Below are 21,066 nucleotides of genomic sequence, written 5' to 3' on the forward strand. Positions count from 1 at the left end.
ATATTATTCTTGAGTATAGGTACAACGTAGAATTGTACCGCAGATTTCTAGAGTTTATTCATCTTGCTTATCTAAAACTCACCTCCTTGATTATTAACTCCCCATTTATCCTCCCCCCACCCCCTGGCAACCACCATTCCACTCGTTGAGTCTATGAATTTGACTATTTTAGATACCTCTTATAAGTGAAATTAAGCAGTATTTGTCTTTCTATAACTGGCTCATTTCTCTTAGCTAATGTCCTCAAGGTTCGTCCATGTTGTAGCATACTGCAGAATCTTCTTTTTTTTAGGGCTGAGTAGTATTCTATTGGATGTATATACCGTATTTTTTTATTCATCTGTCAGTGGACATGTAGGTTGTTTCCATATCTTATTTACTGTGAATAGGGTTGCAGTGAACTTGGGGATGCTAATATCTCTTGAAGATGCTGATTTCAATTCTTTGGGATAAATACCCAGAAGTGAGACTGCTGGATCATATGGTGATTCTATTTTTAATTTTTTGAGGACTCTCCATACTGTTTTCCATAGTGCGCCATTTTGTATTCCCATCAACAGTGTGCAAGAATTCTAATTTCTCCATAGCCTCGACAACACTTGTTGTCTTTTGATTTTTTGATAATAGCCACCTGGACAAGAGTGAGGTATTATTTCATTGTGCTTCTGATTTGCATTTCCTTGATGATTAGTGACTTTGAGCATTTTTTTCATATACACGTTGGCCATTTGTACATTTTCTTTGGAGAAATGTCCGTTCAAGTCTCTAGCTCATTTAAAAATCAGGTTATTAGTTTTTTACTATTGAGTTGTAGGATCTCCCCACATATCCTGGAGATTAACCACTTATCAGATATCTGGTTTGCAAACACTTCCTTCAATTCCATAGGTTATCTTTTCATTCTGTTGTTTCCTTTGCTGTGCAGATGCTTTTTAGTTTATTAGTTTATTGATGTAGTCCCATGTATTTATTTTTGTTTTTGTTGCCTGTACTTTTGGTGTCATTCAAATGTGGTTATATTTTTGACCTAGAAATTCAACTTCCAAGAATGTATCATTCAGAAATTCTTACACGAATAAATATTTGTTGCAGTTTTTATTGTTGTTGCTGCTGCTGTTATTATAATAGAAACAACTAATTCCCAGAATAAAGGATTTGAATACAATGTAGATATTAAAAAGAATGAAATAAGTTTATTCATGTCAACATTAAAAAATGTGTAAATGCATTGTTAATTGAAAAAAGTTGTATAGTATAACAATGGCTTTTTGTTTAAAAAAGTAACCTTTTGTATAGTCATGGGGAAAAAAAAACAGAGGGAAAATAGACTAAACTGTTAACAGTTAACTATAGACTGGGAAGGACAGAGGGAATAGGTACAAGGGACTTCCAGTGTCTGATTTCTATTTTTATTTTTATAATAATCATATATTACTTTCGTAAACAGACAAAATAATAAAAGTATTTTTTACAGACATGATGATTTTCCTAGACATGTTCACTGTTTAATGGGTCATTTCAGAATAGGTATTAATATTTCCATTTTATAAACGAGGTTCAGAGAAGTAAAGTGATTTCTTGAAGATCACACAGCCCGCCAAGCCTCCCCCAAAGGTGACGCACCAGTGAGCTGACAGGATCCTCCCAGTGCAGAAAGACAAGACCAATCACGTTTGCTGTGAGGTTACTTTGAAAGCCAAGGATTGGTGCTCGGGTCTAGGCTGAGCGGGCGGTCCTCAGCGGCCAGTGCAGCTGCGGTTGGCAAAAGGGATGAACTGGCTTTCCCGGGGTTACTCCGCGGGACATCAGTTCTCTGTCCTCTGCAGGTCCCCTGGGAAACCTCAGCATTGGGTCGGTTAGTCGTGGAGGCGCCCTGCCCTTCCTACTGTGGCCAATCCCCCAAGCCCGTGCCCTGCATAGCATGAAGCCCTCCCTCCCCGCATCCCTCCCACGGAAAAAAGGTGAAGTCCATGACAGGTGCCAGCCCTGCTCAGACTCCCGTTTCAGCAGCGTGATTGCATATCACGTAGTCCCCGCATGACCTGCATGGCCTCAAGCCATCCCAAAGCAATCAGAAACAGGATTCAATGCAATCTCTACTTCTCTAACTGTCTTTGAGGCTCCTAGGCTGTGCTTCAAGCGGGGTGGGGGGGTGGGGGGGAGTTGTCCCCTGCTTTATTAAGAAGAGGACCCGGGTCCAGAGAGAGGAAGAGACTTGGCCCAAGGTACACAGAAAGATAATGACAGAGCCACAGAAGCCACGGACTCATCTTTCAGGGCAGCAAGTTGGATGGTAACCTTTCCAACTTTATCTTCACCTCCGCTTGACAAATACCCTCCCTCCTCCCGGCTTCTGGTTTCCTCTGTACCCGTATATCATCATCTGAGGCAGCAAGGTTTATCAATAATAATAAGGACTTTGGAATCCCATGAACCTTGGAATCCCACACTTGCTGTGGGATCTTGAACAATTTGTATTACCTTTCTGGCCTTATTTTCCTCATATGCCATGGGATATGAATCTCTACCTGATAAAAATAAATGAGAAATTGGGAGACAGTTTGGTATAGAGCAGTGGTTTTCAAAGGATGGTCCCTGGACAAGCAGCATCAAAATCACCTAGGAGTTTGTTAGAAATTAATATTCTCCGGCCCCACCCCAGATCTACAAATCGAAACTCTCAGCAAATGGCAGCTATTACTAATGATGGGGAAAGGGCTTGTAAACACTCAAATCCCATTTTAGATAAAGCTGTGAGCTCTCTGAGAATTGTGTGACTCATGCCTGTGTCACAGAATCTAACACAGGGCCGGGTACAGGTTAGGGCTCAGTAAATATTTGATGAATGTATGTATAAAAGTCAGAGATTAATACTGATGTCTCCCTTGTCTGAATGAGTTTCCTTTACAAACCATCTTTAGAGCTGACATCTCCACAAAAAGCCACACTCTTCAATAAGCCTTCCTCTCCCCCTACATTTGTATATTTCACTCTTTCCAGTTATTGAAAGATAACTTTCTCCACATTCATGTGTTGTGATGAGTCTGAAATGTAGTTGATGTATGATAAATCTGTGTTGAGTGAATGAACGGATGCCTGAAGCAGCATAGGAATATGCTGGAAATAGCACTGGAATAGGAGCCAGGAAGCTTCCATTCTAACTCTGGTTCTACTAAGTTCTATAGTATTTGGCCATGGCTAAGTCCATTTTCTTTTCAGATCCTTAGTCTCCTCATCTGTGAAATGGGACTCACAATGCCTAGCCCACCACGATGCTGGGAGGAGACAGACCAACTTTAATGCCTAAGTTTTAAGGATGCTTCACACAACCACTAATGTGTTGTCTGTATTTTGTTTTTATTTTTATAAGGGTTTATTTGAGCCAAAATTGATGACATACACCGAGGAGCAAGATCTCAAATGCTTCATGTTGTCTACATTTTCTCCTGATCTTACCTCTCAGGAAGAATTGCTGAAAGCAGTAAAAGGAAATCAGGTCGTTATACCTCTTTGTAAGCCTTCAAACACTGTAAAAATTAAGCAAGATACTATTTCTAATCAGATAATCTACAACTTACAGAATGTACAGGTTGGAAACGACTCTAAATCTTTGCTAGTGAAAGTGTGATCTGCAGCATCAGCATCATTTGAGGTCTTGGTAGAGATGCAGACTCTTGGGCCCCGCCCAGATGTACTAAACCAGAATCTACATTTTAACAAGAACCTCAGGAGATTCGGATACACAAGAAAGTTTGAGAAACACTGCTTTAAATGAGACTCATAGGACACATGCACTGAAAAGATTTTGAAAATATCCTCAACTTCCTCATTTTACAAATGAGTACACTGGAGCTTCCCAGGAATGAAAGCGACTTATTTTCCTAAAAGGCAGATCTAACCATCTCACTCCCAGGTTGGAAACCAATGGCTCCACATTGCCCACATCCTTAGCTCGGCATGCAAGGCCCTTTCATCTGGCCTCTGCATACCACTCTGCTTGATACTTCCCCACCTATACAAGACAAGCCAGTCACTCTGACCCTCTCCTCTTCTCTGAACTCCTCAGGCTGTTTTCTCTCTGTGGGCTGCCCTTCCAACTTCTCTTCAGCCTCAGCTTGGACTATGACATCCTCTATACCAGCTCAGACATGACACCCCCATTCCTTGTTTAGCACACCTTCTAACTTTTACTGGTTGACAGTGGGCTGTGGTTAGCCAGCTGAGATCTCTTTCACTTCTTGAAGCACTGTGGTCATTACCTGTTTTTACAATACCTATTTTACCAGATTGTGAGCTCCTTAAGGGTAGAAACCAGGTCTCAGGTCCCCACACAGAGTAAGGTACTTTGTAAGAGCTCAACTTACCCCATGTAACTAATGATTTCTAACTTGTCTTCTAAGTCTAACTTTTGCTTGCTGAGGCTGTGAGCTCCCAAAGAGCAGGGACTTGATAGTCTTTTTTCAACTCATTCCTGAAGCTCCCTGTGCCTGAGCACAGTAGGCACTCACTCACCATCCAGGCTGACTGGTTCAACTGTTGTAATATAGCCATTCCCATAATGTGCTCTCCGACCTGCTTCATTACAACATGCTCAGGGAAGTCCAACTGACCCAAAGGGTTGCAACACCAAGGGTAAGGAAGGAATCAGTTTTCAGGATAAATCATCTCAAGTCTGGACTGAGATTTAGTGTCTTCTAAAAAAAGCTCACAGTATATCAAGCTGTGACTCCAAAAGTCTATTCCTGCAGCTCCTGTTCCTAGATAAGAACTGATACAAGTAGGTACTTCAGTACATGTTGGTGAGTGAATAAACAGATAGGTAAATTAATCTGGACTTCTAAATGTAACCAAATGCTGACTATCGGAAGTAAAGCAGTGGTGCAGGAAGAGAGTTGAAACCAAATGTCACACAGTGTTAAAGATGAAGTATAAGCTCCTTGCCTTTGCCCACAAGCCCAGCTGTAATCTGTCCCTGCCTGCCTCTCCAGCTTTGTCTCTTCCCCTCCCATATATACCACTTGTGCCTCATCCCAAACTATTTGGAGATCCTAAACATGTCATCCGGTCTCGTGCCTCAGTACCTTCACAGACCTGGTTCCCTATACCTAAATCACTCTTTCCTCACCTCTTAATTTAGGTAATTCTTATTTGTCTTTCAAAGCCCAGGTCAAATAGTACCTCTTCTAGGAAGCCTGCTTTGACCCCGTCCACTGGACTGGATGACTCCTCTGTGCTCTGGTAGGAGCCATGCTTCTTTTTAGAAAAGTAGTGATCATATTCTTTTGCTGTTGTCCATTTTTTCCCCAAAAAAAGACTTGGGCACCTTGAGTGCAGGGACTGCATCTTATTTATTTCTGTGTCTTCAGTGTCCAGCACATGGCATGACACAAAGGACAGGCACAGAGTCCAGTGGAAAGAATGTAGTGTAAAAGAGTTATCATTAGTCAGGGAATTTGCCACCCGTAGAATTCCAGGAAAGAATTCAAGAAAGAATTCTTAAAGAATTCTTTCTTAAGAAGAGCTTTGCAAAGCCTCATTTAATATTTGCTGAAGAATAAATTATTTACATGCATGTGACCTCCTGGGAAAGGACAGTGAATAGTAGATGACAGGAAAGGATGCCTGAGGAAGTGGAATTTACACACACACACGCACACACACACACACACACACACTATCCATGGACAGATGACCCTCTATAGAAGGGTAACCTGGAGACTTCTCTGATTGGGGTGACTGTTCCAAACTAGCTGCCACTTCTTCCTTTCTCCCACCCTGCCCTGACAGAAAGTGGCAGAAGCGGTCACAACAGAAAAATGTACACACAAAGTATGAGATCTGGATCAGTTACCAGGCTTGAGAGTCAAGTTAATTCTGGTATAACCTGGAGAAAGTCACTCCTCTCTGTAAACTTCAGTTTCCTCATCTGTAAAATAGGGATAATAATATCTAGCTTGCAGGTTTGGAAGGAGGATTTTATAATAATACCATGTTTCCCCAAAAATAAGACGTAGCTGGACCATCAGCTCTAATGCATCTTTTGGAGAAAAAATTAATATAAGACCCGGTCTTATCTTAATATAATATAAGACTGGGTATAATATAATATAATATAATAATATAATATAATATAATACAATATCAGACTGGGTCTTATATTAATTTTTGCTCCAAAAAATGCTTTAGAGCTGATGGTCCAGCTACGTCTTATTTTTTGGGAAACATGGCAGTTATACTTACATAGTTAATACTTATATAACACTTATATCCTGCCAAGTCTTGTTCTAAGAGCTTTAAATATATAGTAGCTTAATTAATCCTCATTAGAACTCAATGAGGTAAGTACAATTTTATAGATAAAGAAACAGACACAGAAATGTCACATAACTTCTCCAAGATGATACAGCTAGCGTGGAACTGGGAGTGAAACCCAGACAGACTGGCTTGCTCCAGAGTCTCTGCTCTTAACAAGTGCTATACTCTATATTGCCTGTTCAATAAGATAATTATGTGAGAGTGAAGGTGTCTAGTCCGTAGTAATGCATAACAAATATTCACAATAAGAAAGGGAATCAAGTAACTGTAGTTGATGAGATAGTCTCTGATGGATTAATATTAATACATTATTAATATTAGTCCTTTTAAAAATGTCTTTCAACTATTATATACTCCTGCAAAAAGGTTTTCTGTCTGAGTAGTCTGGGCTATTTTAAGGTGCCCTAAAGGTAAGCTGGCATTGCCTTCTGAGGAACTGGAACAAGTTCTTGGCACTTCAGCCAGAGGGCATTTGAGGGACACGAGGATCCCATGAGATTAATTCCTCCAGTCAGTCCATGTTCTGAGTCCTGAAGACAGAGCTAAATTGAATCCAGTTAATGCTCTCAAGGATCTCACAGCCTACTTGGGGAGACAAGCAAAAGAGACAACCCCAATATAGTACTGCAATGGAGGGAAGCTCATAAGGGACATCAAACTTAATTGTGGAGGGATTGATTAGGAAAGGCTTTCCATAGGGGAAGACATGTGAGTCTAGTATCAAAGGGCAAGTGGAAGACATATTCGAAGAAAGAAGAAAGGTTTCTTGGCAGAGAACTTCCATGAACTATGAGTAGTTCAGTATGGCTAGAACAGAGCTAGGAGACATGAAATGGAAATGTTGTTGCCTGAGACATAAAGAGAGGCCAGGTGGGGAAGTATTCCTCAGTTATCAAATCAAGAGGTTTGGCCTTATCCTGTAAGAGATGTAGAGCCATAGAAAAGTTGCAAACAAGAGTGTAATATGGATTGGGAAGATAATTTGGTAGCAAAGGTTTGAATTAGAGGTTTAAAACTGAAGACAACTTTCCAGCAAATGAAAAGATTCTCAAAATCATTAGTCATTAGGAAAATACAAATTAAAACCATGACAAGGTACCATTTATACCCACTGGGATGCCTATAATAAAAAAGATGGACAACAAGTGTTGGCGAGAATGTGGAGAAATTAGAGCCCTCATGCATTGCTGATAGGAATGTAAAATGGTGCAGCTACTTTGGAAAATGATTTTGCCAATTTTTTATCAAAAAGTTAAATATAGAGTTAACATATGACCCAGCAATTCTACTCCTAGGTATATATACACAAGAGAAATGAAGACATATGTTTATAGGAAACCTCTTACATGAGTGTTCATAGCAGCATTATTCATAGTAGCCAAAAAGTGGAAACTACACAAATGTTCATCACCTGATGAATGGATGAACAAAATATGGTACATCCACACAATGGAATATTATTCATCCATAAAAAGGAATGAAGTCCTGATACATAATTGAGCCTTGAAAACATAATGCTAAGTGGAAGAATCCAGCCACAAAAGGCCACATATTATATGATTCCATTTATATGAAATGTTCAAGTAGTCAAATCCATAGAGATAGAATATAGATAAGGGGTTGCCAAGGCCTGGGGAGGAAGGCGTGGGGAGAAATTGCTACTGGGCATGGGTCCCTGGAATTAGTGATGATGGTTGCATAATTTTGTGAATATACTAAAAACCACTGAATTGTACACTTTAAGAGGGTGAGTTTTATGACATGTGAATTATATGAAAAAAGAAAAAAAGACTGATGGAAGAGTGACCAGTGAGTCTACTGAAATGGTCTAAGCAGCAGACTTCTCACAGGGGAACTGATACCCCTAGGGATTCATGAAGACTTTCCAGGGGGTACACAAGTATAGATAATCTCTGTGTCCGTAGCTTTTATGTGTATACTCTTTCGTAAAATTTATCTGACTGATAATGTGTCTTTCATTTCTCCTCTTTCACAATAGCATGTCTCTCACCTTTAAAGGAAAGATATACCTCTCACCTCTCCTGAATATTACTATGAGAGTATTGCCCCGGGGGTAAAAACATCTAGAGTACCTTTGAAAGGGATAATTTGAATATGCAAGGCTTTAAGGCAGAGCAGCAGGACACCAAAGCAAGAGCATTCAGTAAGCAATTATTAGAGTGATAATAAAAATAGATGTCAAATTAAAAATGTGTGAGGAGGACCTTAGTTTCTCAGAATTCTTCTAGAGGGTACCAGAAGATAAAGTCTATAATTAGCTTTACCATAGAATCATCCAGGGTGCTTAAAATTAAAACTCAAGTTCTTGTGGTGTGTCCAGACAATGGAATATTATTCAGCACTAAAAAGAAACAAGCTGTCAAGACATGAAAAGACATAGAGCAAATTTAAACGTTTATCACGTCTACCAAGTGAAAGAAGCCAACCTGAAAAGGCTATATGTTACATGATTCCAACTATATGACATTGTGGAAAAGGCAAAACTATGGAGCCAGTAAAAAGACCAGTGGTTGCCAGAGGCTTGAGGGCAGGGAGGGATGAATATAGGGAACATAGGAGATTTTTAGGGCAGTAAAACTACTCTGCATGATGCTTTAATGGTACATACACATCATTATACATTTGTCCAACCCATATAATGTACAGTACCAAGCGTGAACCCTAATGTAAACTGTGGACTTTAGGTGATTTTGGTGGGTTGATTTAGGTTAATCAATTGTAACAAATGTACCATTCGGTGTGGGATTTTGATAATGGGGGAGGCTATGCATGTGTGAAGGCAGGAGGTATTTTGGAAATCTCTGTACCTTCCTCACAATTTTGCTGTGAATCTAAAACTTTCCTCAAAAAACAAAAAAATTATAAGAAGTCTTAAAACAAAACAACTCCTGTTCTGGAGCCCCAGTCTGGTTAAATTAGATTTGTGGGTAGTGGGTCAAGGCTGCGTAGTTTTGAAAACTTCCTAGATGATTCTAATATTAAGTCAAGATTGAGAACTGTTGGTCTAGAAGAGGAATATTGCAATTTAAACAAAGGCACTGGTGATAGGAATATCAAGAAGGAAGACACCGATATGAGAAATCACCCGTAGAGTTCCTGATCTGGAAAGGGCTTTGCAAGCCTATCTATTGAAGAATAAGTTAATAACTAACACATGACCCCTAGGAGGTAAAATTAGTAGAATTGCAGTGATTTCTTGGTTGTAGGGGGTGAATGAGAGGAAGGTGTCAAGGATGACCCCTAGGTCATCCTTAGAACCTCATCTGTGGGGATCTGCTCCTGAGATCGGAAGCACAAGAAGGGGAAAAAGTTTTGGGGAAAAATAGGGAATTAATTTTTGGAACTGTTGCTATGAGATACCAGTGGGCTATCCAGGTGGAGTCTACATTTAGCATTGGATGTGGAGGTCAGAAGCTTGCGAGAAAGATTTAGAAGAAAAATTTTGGACTCCTCAGAATATGGGGCTGGCCTCTCCCTGTCTACATGAAGCCACCAGAGAGTTTGTCACCATTCAAGGAAAGCGCAGAGTACAAAGATAAAGTGATTGTGATGCCTGTGCAGGATGTTTTCGGACTTCAGATGAATGAATTTTGAGTTTGACAAGATGGAGACAGGGGAGTAGGAGGCTGAAGTAGAAGGGAGAGTCACTAGAGGAGGAGGTCAAGGAGCAGAGAGGCCATAGAGGTAGACTGAGTTGAATATTGAAGTCATCCAAGTTATTGTAGGATTGCAATAGCCCAGTGGCCCTCAAACCTTAGTATAGATCAGAATTAGTTGGAAGGTTTATTAAAACACACATTTCTGGGCTCCACACTCAGAGTTTCTGATTAAGTTGGTCTTAGTGGCCCAAGTTTCTAGGTGATGCTGTTTCTGGTGGTCCTGCTGTTTCAGGACCACACTTTGACAATTACTGTAATAGCCTGGGTCAAGTGCCAACGTCTCCTATGAATGTGTTTAGTGGATAAGAGTAACAAAGAGGGAGAGATACCAATCGTAAACAGTTGATTTGGTATGTGGCCCTGACCCTTGGACACTTTACCTAATGGTCAGTTCTGTGTCCACCTTGGGCACATACTGCTCCCCGCCCTCTGCAGTAGAACTTTGGGCAGCCTTCATCTCCCTTCCTTGGTTTAAAGTTTTAAGCTCTACAACCTAGGGCTTTGATTCCTTATTCCCTAAAATACACTTCACCTTGATGTTTGAATCAGAAATAGCTAAACGAAACTTTATGCTAAAACCAGCAATTTCAGGGGGGAAAAGAAGACTAACAAACTACTTTCTACCACCAGAGGTTTCACTGTGTGTTGGGGAATAAAGAAAGGAAAAGGCAAAGAAAATACTAGCGAGGTCGCTCATAGATTTAGTAAATAATAGCAGACAGATTCCTCAAACTAATGCTCTTTCTCACAATAAACATGTTTTGTGCCTTTATGCAACTCTCTGGAACATATTTTACAAGCTTTTGGAGATAGCCTTATCTATTTACATTAAAAGTCAGGAAAATACAGGAAGAACTTGTAACGTTTAAAAGCAGAGCCTGGTAATATGTAATCTTACAGGAGACCTGACTCAGCCTGATTAGTCACGGAAGAAGGTTCATTTTACATCACTGTACTTATAGCTCCACGGAGTTTGTTTCCTTTTTGTAGGAGCCCTCTGTTCATTGTTCCTTTTTAATTAAGACAGGATGAGAAGATACTTAATTGCTTTCTTAATCCACATTTCTCTTCTCTGGAGACATAATTTCTGATTCCACAGTCAGGAGTTTTCACCAGCTCGCCCCTGAGGTCTTAGAGTCATCATGTGAAGAGGATTTCCCAAGCACACTCTGATTTCTCAGAGTTCTTGTGGCCCATATTAAATATTAGATGCTCTTAGTCTACCCCGGAAGTATGGGTACCTAGAGAAATCAAGACTCTGACTAGATAAGTACAGAACGGTAGGGCTGGTAGAGACCTCCTGACCACTCATCCCCTCCGGACATTGTACAGATTATCAAACCTCCCCAGAGAGAGGAAAGGTTTGCCCAAGTCCTCAGCATCTCAGATCTAAGTGGCCTTCATTAAAGGTATCAAATCCCACCTCCCCAGGGTCAGAGCTAGGGACTAGAATTCAACCCTCTGACTCCTGGTATAGTGCTCCTCATTCTCACCCTGAGACGGTACACTTGTGCCTCAGCAGCAGTCCAGGGAGGTGTAAAACCCTTCTGTTTTTCTGCTCAAACCATCCTCATTTGCCTCCCCGCATCTGATAGAAGACACTAGGAAGAAACTATAGAGGAGGAGAGTGGTTCTCCCAGTGTCTTTTTGAGCCAACATCATCAGCAACTTCTGGGAACACACTAGTAATACAAAATCTGGAGCCCCAACTCCGACTTAATGGATCAGAAACTCTGGAAGAGGGACATAGCAAAGTGCTTTAGCAAGTCCTGCAGCTGATTCTGATAGATAATCCAAAATTGACATGGATTATAGTACAAAATTTTGCATTAGAAAGACATCCTTTTCACTTGGTCCTCCTATCCCAGGGGGAAATTCCAGTCCTCTCTGAGGCTGTGAGGTAGTGAGTGGAGTTCTGGGTTCAGATTTAGCACTTCCATGGCTGACTTGTGAGATTTCCTATCTCTGAGCCTGTGTTTTCTAATCTGTCAAATGGGATAATAGCCCCTTCTATCAGCCCCAGGGGATTGTTGTGAGGATTAAATGTAGGGCTGGTTGATGAACTGCTTTCTTAAAGACTGACTGTCTTCTTTGACTTTGTGAGGGATTGCTAGAGTTAGTATCTGGATTGCCATGAAAAAAATCCTTTTGATACTGCCTAGCTCTACATTGAGAGTAGCCAGCCCACCAACAAGGGTAAACTTCTCTTAATAGATGATGTTTATTGGAAACTTCTGCCCTGAGTCTTGGGTTCTGATGAGTGGTTGGAACTGAGCTCAGCACCTCATGCTCAGGAGTAGTCAGTTGAAATTTCATCATACTCAGCAAGTTTGTTTCCCTCCTTATTAAATTGCTAAGGAGGAGCTTGTTTATTTTTAACTGGGAGTCTTTCATTATTCAACCAAGTAGTACAAAGAGAGTAGACCTTCGCATGGTGCCCTTTCTTAAAGATTCAGGGCACTGAATATTAAAGATAACAGGAAATCTTACCTTGGAAATAAGTGAGTTAAATTGAAATTCCTACTTCTTGGCTTGCCTTTTCCCATTTATCTTTCTTGAACCACTGACTTCTAAAATTAGAAGGAATCGAAACAATCATCAAATCCATTTTTTAACTCCTTATAGAACTCTTGTCTATCATATCCCCAACATTTTGTCAATTGGCCCCTTTTTGCACCTCTCTGGTGACCAGGAGTTTACTACTTCATAAATAGCTCATGCCATGTGGGATAGTTCTTGCTCTTAGAATGCTCTTCCCTTTGTTAAACTGAAATCTATCTTCCTATAGCTTCCCATACCCTCTTTGCCTCTAGCTTTACGTTCCAGAGCAAAATGTGATTGATATTCTCTTCGTAATAATAACAGCTATCGTTCAAGATTATGAAAGAATTTTCCAATTTCTGTAAACAATTGAGTTTCTAGAGAAATAAATCATCACAAGCCCTGAATACCTTAGATTCAGCCTTGAGTACAGTTAGAGAACAAAGGCCACAACCTTTAATAACAGTTGGATCCAAGTCTTTTGAGAAGACAGGGCTTTAAATTAACCACTAATTTCTGTTTACATAGGTAAGAGGTAAGAATAGTGTATAGTTATATATCACTTATCATTGAATTTAAGTTAAAGCTATACTTACTCTGAATCTTCCCTCATAAAGTTGAGTTTCTGTGTTTATGAAAAGGAGCAGAGCTTCCCAATGAATAGCTAAAGGTTTAATTTAGTAGTTCCAAAGAATCTCAATTTGTAATCTTGAGATTATGAATTGTTATAGGAAACTATATTTGTTAGAATGTTTGTTGCAGAAAACGGTATTTGTTCACTTTCAAGTTATAAGCTCTCTTTGCCAAAGGAGGTTGATTGTAGTCACCAAATTTATGATGAGTAACTATGATCTAGTTCTAATTAATTCAACAAGAATAAAAGACTATACAGAATCTCTTAAAATTAGGAACACTGATAAAGTCATGCTTCATTGTCAAAAATTGTTTTCTTGAAAAATAAATAAGTTGCTCTAAATAATTATCTTTTTAAAATTTTTACTTATTTACTTTTAGAATAGGTAAGATGTTTCCATGATTAAAAACATAAAAAGATAACAAAAGGTTATACTAGGAGAAGTCTCCCTTCTACATGTCTTCTGCCATCCAGTTGTTCTCCCTAGCACCAGACAATCAATGATATTAGTTTCTGTTACACTTTTCCAGGAATATTTTCTGCATAAGTAAGCAATTATGAATATATATTGCTACTACCATTTCTTACAGGAACAATAGTATGCAATGTACATAGTTGAGGACCGTGCCTTTTCACTTAACAATAGGTCTTGAAGATTCTATATCAGTATACAAAGAACTGTCTCATTCCTTTTTATGGCTGCAAAATATGCATTGTAGGAATACACTATTATTTGACCAGTTTATTAATAAATTGTTTATGAATAAACATTTAAGTTGTTTCTAATCTTTTGTTACTATAAACAAAGCTTGTACATATGCTTGAGCATATATGTAGGATAAATTTTTAGTAATGGAGGCTGGCCCGGTGGCTCAGGTGATCAGAGCTCTGTGCTCCTAACTCCGAAGGCTGCCGGTTTGATTCCCACATGGGCCAGTGGGCTCTCAACCACAAGGTTGCTAGTTCAATTCCTCAAGTCCCACAAGAGATGGTGAGCGCCGCCCCCTGCAACTAAGATTGAACATGGCACCTTGAGCTGAGCTGCTGTTGAGCTCCCAGATGGCTCGGTTGGTTGGAGCACGTCCTCTCAACCACAAGGTTGCTGGTTTGACTCCCGCAAGGGATGGTGGGCTGCGCCCCCTGCATATATGCAACAGGCAACTGGACCTGGAGCTGAGCTGTGCCCTCCACAACTAAGACTGAAAGGACAGCAACTTGAAGCTGAACTAAGATTGAAAGGACAACTTGACTTGGAAAAAAAAAGTCCTGGAAGTACATACCGTTCCCTAATAAAGTCCTGTTCTCCTTCCCCAATAAAAAAATAAATAAAATAAATAAATAAATAGATAAATATTTAGTAGTGGAATTTCTGAGTCAAAGGAAATGTCCATTTAAAATTTTGATAAATACCACCGCCAAATTGTCCTCCACAGAAGTTGTTCCAATTTACACTCTCACCAACAAAATATGAGAGTACCTGTCAAACTTCCCCCTCACTACACAGTGTCTTATCAGTCTTATAGATCTTTACCAATCTGATAGATGAAAAATAGTACTTCAAAGAAATTCTAATTTGCATTTTTCTTTTTATAAAAGTGAGCATTTAAGAGCCATTTCTATTTCTTTTTCTGTGAACTGTCAGTTTATGTCTTTTGTACATATAACCCTTGGGTTTTTATTCTTATTGATTTCAATTCTGTATATTAAGCATGAAAACTATCCATCTTCCTATTAAATGAAATACAAACATATGTTTATAGTTATTTGTCATCTTATTATTATTTTTTTTAAAGATTTTATTGGGGAAGGGGAACAGGACTTTATTGGGGAACAGTGTGTACTTCCAGGACTTTTTTCCAAGTCAAGTTGTTGTCCTTTCAGTCTTAGTTGTGGAGGGTGCTGTTCAGCTTCAAGTTGTTGTTCTTTCAGTCTTAGTTGTGGAGGGCACAGCTCAGCTCCAGGTCCAGTTGCCCATTGTTAGTTGCAGGGGGCGCAGCCCACCATCCCTTGTGGGAGTCAAACCGGCAACCTTGTGGTTGAGAGGATGCACTCCAGCCATTCCGCAGCTCATCGGCAGCTCAGCTCAAGGTGCCGTGTTCAATCTTAGTTGCAGGGAGCGCTGCCCACCATCCCTTGCTGGAACTCAGGGAATTGAACTGGCAACCTTGTGGTTGAGAGCCCACTGGCCCATTTGGGAATCGAACCAGCAGCCTTCGGAGTTAGGAGCATGGATCTCTAACCGCCTGAGCCACCGGGCCGGCCCCATCTTATTATTCTTAAGGTGCTTTTTTGCCTTACAGACATTTAAAAATTTTTACATAGTTAAATTTATCTGTCTTTTACAGCATTTAGGTTTTGTTTTATACCCTGTATTTTAAAAGACCTTCCTAACTTTGACATTATAAAAACTTCTCCACGGTTCCTTCAAGATTTTTATTTATGTTTAAATCTTTGATGTATTTGAAATTTATCTCAGTGAACAGTGTGAGGCGTAGATCCAAGTTAAATTTTTCTAGATGGTTATCCAGTTATTCTAACACCAAATATAATTTTGCTTTTTTTTCCACTGACTTGAAATTTTACCTTTATCATACTAAATTCCTAAGTATATTTCAACATATTTTTGAACTTTCTCTTCTGTCTCATTGATTACAGATCAACTATGGCTCCATTCTTTCTTGATGGCAAAGCCCTGATTTTTTTTTTTTTTTTATGGAGATTTTCTTCTTCTACCACCAGGTCCTCAGGGAAAGTGATTACCAGAGTAAATCATGGTTGGTCTAAGCTATAATAATATTGGTGGTCTTATTTCCTTTGCTATTTTTTGGTTTATTCATGGCCAATAGGACTTGAAGGGAAGTTTATTGAGTGGCTACTAGGAGTAATAGAAATCTGTTAGACACACAAAGGAAGATGGTTAGTTGTCAGTGGATATACAAATCTGAAATTCAGAAGAGACATCTGGAATGGAGGTGTAATTTGGGGAATCATCACTACATACCTCATATTTAAAGTACTATGATGGGATAAGATTATCAAGGAATGAGTATAAATAGAAAAGGTTAAAAGTTCAAAGTATTGACTGAAGCACTGTAGAATTTAGAGGTCAAGGATATGTGGAGAAACCAAAAGCAGCCAGTGAGATAGAACCAGGGGAGGGGACGGTCATGGTAGCAGAGGAGGAAATAATCAGCTGTGCCTAGTGCTCTTGGTTGGTCAAGTAATACTGAGAATTGACCATTGTTAATAAATGAACATCACTGGTGACCTTGACAAGAGCATTTCGGTGGAGTGGTGGAAGTGAAAGCTTAACTATACAGGGTGCCACAGAAAATAGGAAAAAAGAAGCCAAGACATCCAGTACAGGTCACCTTTGTGAGACATCTTGCTATAAAGGAGAGCAGAGAAATGGGGCAGGAGCTAGAGGGTCAAAGCTAGAAGAGATGTAAGAAATAAATTCATGTTGGTATGTCAATGGGAAAGAAAAACAGAAAAACCATGAGAAGAATTGAGGAAGAATTGCTGGATCTCTTGGATGTCTTTGAGAAAATGAAACAGTACGGGACCTAGCACTGTGCTACTCAAAGAGTGATCTGTGGACTAGTGATGGTCTAGAAACAGTTTGCCACCAGTTTGGGGCAGAAATTTAGAATAAATATTTATACATTTTATAGTAATTTGACAGAAAAATTTTATGTCTGTTGGAGCTAATAATAAAAAAATCTGACCTATAGTAGTCAAATTCATAGAGACAGAAAGTAGCATGGCAGTTGTCAGGGGCTGCAGGGAGGAGAACATAAGCACAGAGTTAATGAGCACAGAGTTTCAGTTTTGCAAGATGAAAAGAGTTCTGGAGCTCCATGGTGGTGTGAATGTACTTAATGCCATTGCATTGTACACTTAAAAATGGTTACAATGGTAAAAAAATAAAATCCGGCTTATATTTAGTATGTCTGTTTTTAAATTTAATTTTCTAGTAATTAATTTTTCTTACATTTTACAAAAATATAGGTTTGTGACTGGGAATAAAAAACCAAACCAACTATTTTGAGAAAAACTGAGGAGGGTTTGACCTCTGCTAAAAGACCATTATTAGTAGTAAGGAAAGGAAGGCAGAGGATGGGAGCAGAGTTACAAGCAGAGCAGACTTATAGGTAATTGGAAGTTATGGTAGCTGGTGGGAACCTGTAGATGTTCTCTTTCTTTGCCTCTTTCTTTGCCTCATTTTCTCAGTGAATTGGAATCATCAGTTAAGTAAGGACAAGGGAGGAAGATTTGAAGAGAGAGATGTGAAATACTTATTAGTAGGGTGAGACAGTATATGGAACTGGAGAAATGTAGTAGTATAGTCAAGCATTAGGGGCCTATTTGAGGATAATGATATCAAGTTTAGAGGGAGACCAGTCAGTATGGTTTGGGAGTTTTCTTCACTCTCCTCTGTTTTGCTGCAGGTTCAGGATTGGAATTTGTCAGGTGAGTACAAGGAAAGGAGAGCCGAACTGGAGAAATGATGGTTAATACCATGGAACGGTTTTTCATAATGGACAATAGAATCTAAGCTGTTCAAGGAAGGAAATGAGGACATGGGGTAGTGTGAGGAATAGTAGGTGGTAGGATCAGTGGATTTGGAGCTTAGCGTTGAAGAATTTTTGGAGTTGGATCTTAGAGGAAGAGAGCTACCTAGAAAGGAAGGAGTTTGTGATGGGAGAGTAGGATAATTAAAATTGAGATTATAGAGGGGTTATCACTATTGGTAATGAGAAGATCTAAGGTATGAGCGTGGAAATGAGAAGCTGAGGCAAGGGTGATGCCTAGAGGAGAGGAACCTGAGAGGCCAGGGCACTGGAAGAACTATCTAAGAGAATTTAAATCACCAAGAACTATGACAATAGTAATGAACAACAATGAACTAGAAGCACAGGGGTCTACAGGTAACTGAAGGGAGTGAGTGCTCTAGTCTCCTGTTATGACGTAATATTTAAAGCCCTTATTTCTCAAAGGAAGAATAGACTTGGAGGGGGCTGTGATTCCTTTAAGAGCCGGGGAAGGGGAGAAACCGAAGGTCCGACGCCGGCTCGAGACTCCATCGCTGAGTCTGCGCAGTGAGAGTGGAGGCGGGGTCAAGCTCAGGCTCGCGAGCGGGGGCGGGGCATCACGGGGGCGGAGTTTGCGTTCCGGGTCCGGCTGCCGCTGCGGCTGCTGCACTTCTAGCTTCCGAGGGAAGGAGGCCGAGGCCTGGGCCAAGCCCGGAGCCGCCGCTCGCCGAAGCCTCCTGGAGCCCCCGCGCCGGCTCAACCTGGGGGCGGGCTCAGGCCCGGCCCGCCGCCGAGCCCAGGACAGAGGCTGCATGCCCGAGGACCAGGCCGGCACAGCTATGGTGAGGGAGCAAGGCCTGCCTGAACCGCAGCCGCCCGCCACTCTGGTCCCCACAGGCCTGCCCCTCCCTAGCTCTGGTGCCCCCTCTGCGCCCTGCTTTACCTTACCTCCTTGTTACCGCCCCCTTGGTGGCCCGCTCCTCCTTCCCCGTGTTCCCCGGCCACCTGCTGTGGTGACACAACCCCTTATCCCTCTCCTTCCCAGTGACACCCTTTTTTTAATCACCCCCAGTGACAGCCTCATTCGCGTTCCCCTTTGCCGCCCCTTCTAGTCATTTAACCCGACCTTCCTTTTCTCCTTCCATTTTGCCTTTTCTCTATTTTGGGATCTTTACCCCTTCCCTCTCTCCCTCCCTATTTTTCGTTCCTGCTCTTTGCTCCCGCTTCTTGCCCCCTTTCACCATTTTATGTGCACTGCCACTTCCTTTCCGTATCGTTTCTCCCTTTCGTCCTCTACCACCCACATTTCCTCTCCCCTTTATTGGCCATCCTCTCACCCCCGCTCTCACCGCTGTCCCCATTTCCTTCTACGGGCTTCAGGGGTCTAAGCACCAACAATTTGAGGAAGATTGTTTCCCAGGAGCTGTAGGGCAGGCAGATAGGATTCTTTGGCTTTCTTCTCTTCTCTTTGTAGAGGAGAAGGGGGGGATCGTTGGAGGTATTGAAAAGAGCCTGGAAGCCTTATTACCTAGTGTCATTGCAAAACCTGACAGTGTGATTTGGAGTGATGGATGGAGTGAGGCGAGCATGCATTACTATGACTTTATGAGATATCTAATCTTTTGACAGAAAACTGTTTGGGAACGTATTTTTATTTTGAGTAATATTTATTTACAGGGTTGACTGTTACTCAAAACAAATATTTTTGTTTGTTAGTTGGGAGACCCTTATTTTTGCAAATTTTCTCCTTCCTGTTTCAAAATAGGTTGAGGCTTCAGTTGGTTTTTCATTGAGTTGGGTCACACATGGTTTGCAGTACATTTAATGAACACATCGCTCCATCATATGCAGCAATCTCAATTTTGGTCTCTGGGAGGAATAAGACAGTCTGGTGAAATTTAAGGCCTTGTAATTATGTTCTCCCAGGAGGTTAGTTAATTTCTACTTTTCCCCTACCCCCCATCTGTGTTTTAGGAAAGTGGTTTATAATAATTTGTGAACTTTCCCTAACTCACTGACTCTGCCTTTGGGGGTTGTCATTCTCCTGTGTCTGCCTCCATAACAACGCTTCACCTTTACAATCCATCACACTGTCATTGTGTTAACCTGTTTCTCTCCCTAAGATGTGCGTTCTAGGCAGCATCTGTGCCTTATTCCCATTGCCCAGGCCAAGTAGGTGCTTGAATAATTCACTTCATGGTCTCATTTTGCTATCTGACAAGTATAATCTTAAACTGAAATTTTAGGCAACTAGTGGGCTACACAGAAAGACCGAGTTTGCATCTTATTTTTGGTACAAAAAGGAAATTTAGTAAGGTGTGATCATCTTCTCTTTACAATAAAGAGCTGTCGTAGCTAAAACACCAAACTGCCACCGTGTTTCCCTGAAAATAACACCTAACCGGAAAATCAGCCCTAGCATGATTTTTCAGGATGACATCCCCAGAACATAAGCCCTCATGTGTCTTTTCAAGCAAAAATTAAATATAAGACCTGGTCTTATTTTTGGGGAAACACTGTAGATTTTTGGAAGTGTTGGCTCTCCCACTGAGAATGAATACATGAGTACAGAGGGAGACGTTATGAACGCCTTTTTGAGTATTTTGGATCCAAAGGTATCATTTGAGCTGGGCCTAAGAGATGAATAAGATTTATATAGATCATTTTGGGAAGGGAAAGAATGCTTTGTTGTGAACATGAGTAGAAAGTATTTAGGATGTATTATAGGTAGCAGGATTACCTTTTTTATCATGGAGGGATGTGGGAATGGGCATGTGTAGTAGGAAATGAGACTGGAAAGATATGTTAGGTATGATTATGGCTTAGGCCTTGCCTCCAACTAGTAGTTTGATTTTTCCTTGCTTGTTAAAACATAGACACACACAGAGTAAGAGTGTATGTATGGGAGAGTTGAAGGGGAGGCAAAATATCAGCTTATTATGAACAGAATTAGCTGTAGAAGTTACTTTTTAAAAATTTTCTTGTGCAGTATGTGTAGTAGGCATTCAGTAAATAGAGTTGAACGTTATTGTAAAGCTTTTTGTATTTTATACTTTTCAAAATTGTCATAATTTTTCAAAATTGTGTTTTGAATGTAGTCATGTGCCACTTAATAATGGGGATATGTTCTGAGATGCATTTTTAGGTGATTTTTGTCATTGTTCAAACATCATAAAGTGCACTTACACAAACCTAGTGGTATAGCCTACCACACCTAGACTATATGGTATTATACCAACGTTATATATGCGGTCGTTGACCTAAATGGCGTTATGCAGTGCATGACTGCTGTTGGGATGCCTGAGATGTGTTCTTAAGCTTTACCCTGAATCAGAATCAACTGGAGGGATTATAGGTTGCC

The 21,066-nt window shown here is 40.5% G+C and overlaps 1 protein-coding gene across 1 annotated transcript in view; it reads left to right on the top strand.

The window, feature by feature from the left end:
• Positions 1–18,333: 18,333 nt before the first annotated feature.
• Positions 18,334–21,066, top strand: part of ZYG11B (zyg-11 family member B, cell cycle regulator) — a 65,141-nt gene continuing 62,408 nt past the window's right edge. The window contains exon 1 of the mRNA XM_074334724.1: positions 18,334–18,547. Coding sequence (XP_074190825.1) covers positions 18,518–18,547 — 30 coding nt within the window. The 5' untranslated portion in view covers positions 18,334–18,517. The remainder of the gene's footprint in view (positions 18,548–21,066) is intronic.

Source organism: Rhinolophus sinicus, linkage group LG06 (assembly GCF_036562045.2).
Source record: "Rhinolophus sinicus isolate RSC01 linkage group LG06, ASM3656204v1, whole genome shotgun sequence".
NCBI classification, from domain to species: Eukaryota; Metazoa; Chordata; class Mammalia; order Chiroptera; family Rhinolophidae; genus Rhinolophus; species Rhinolophus sinicus.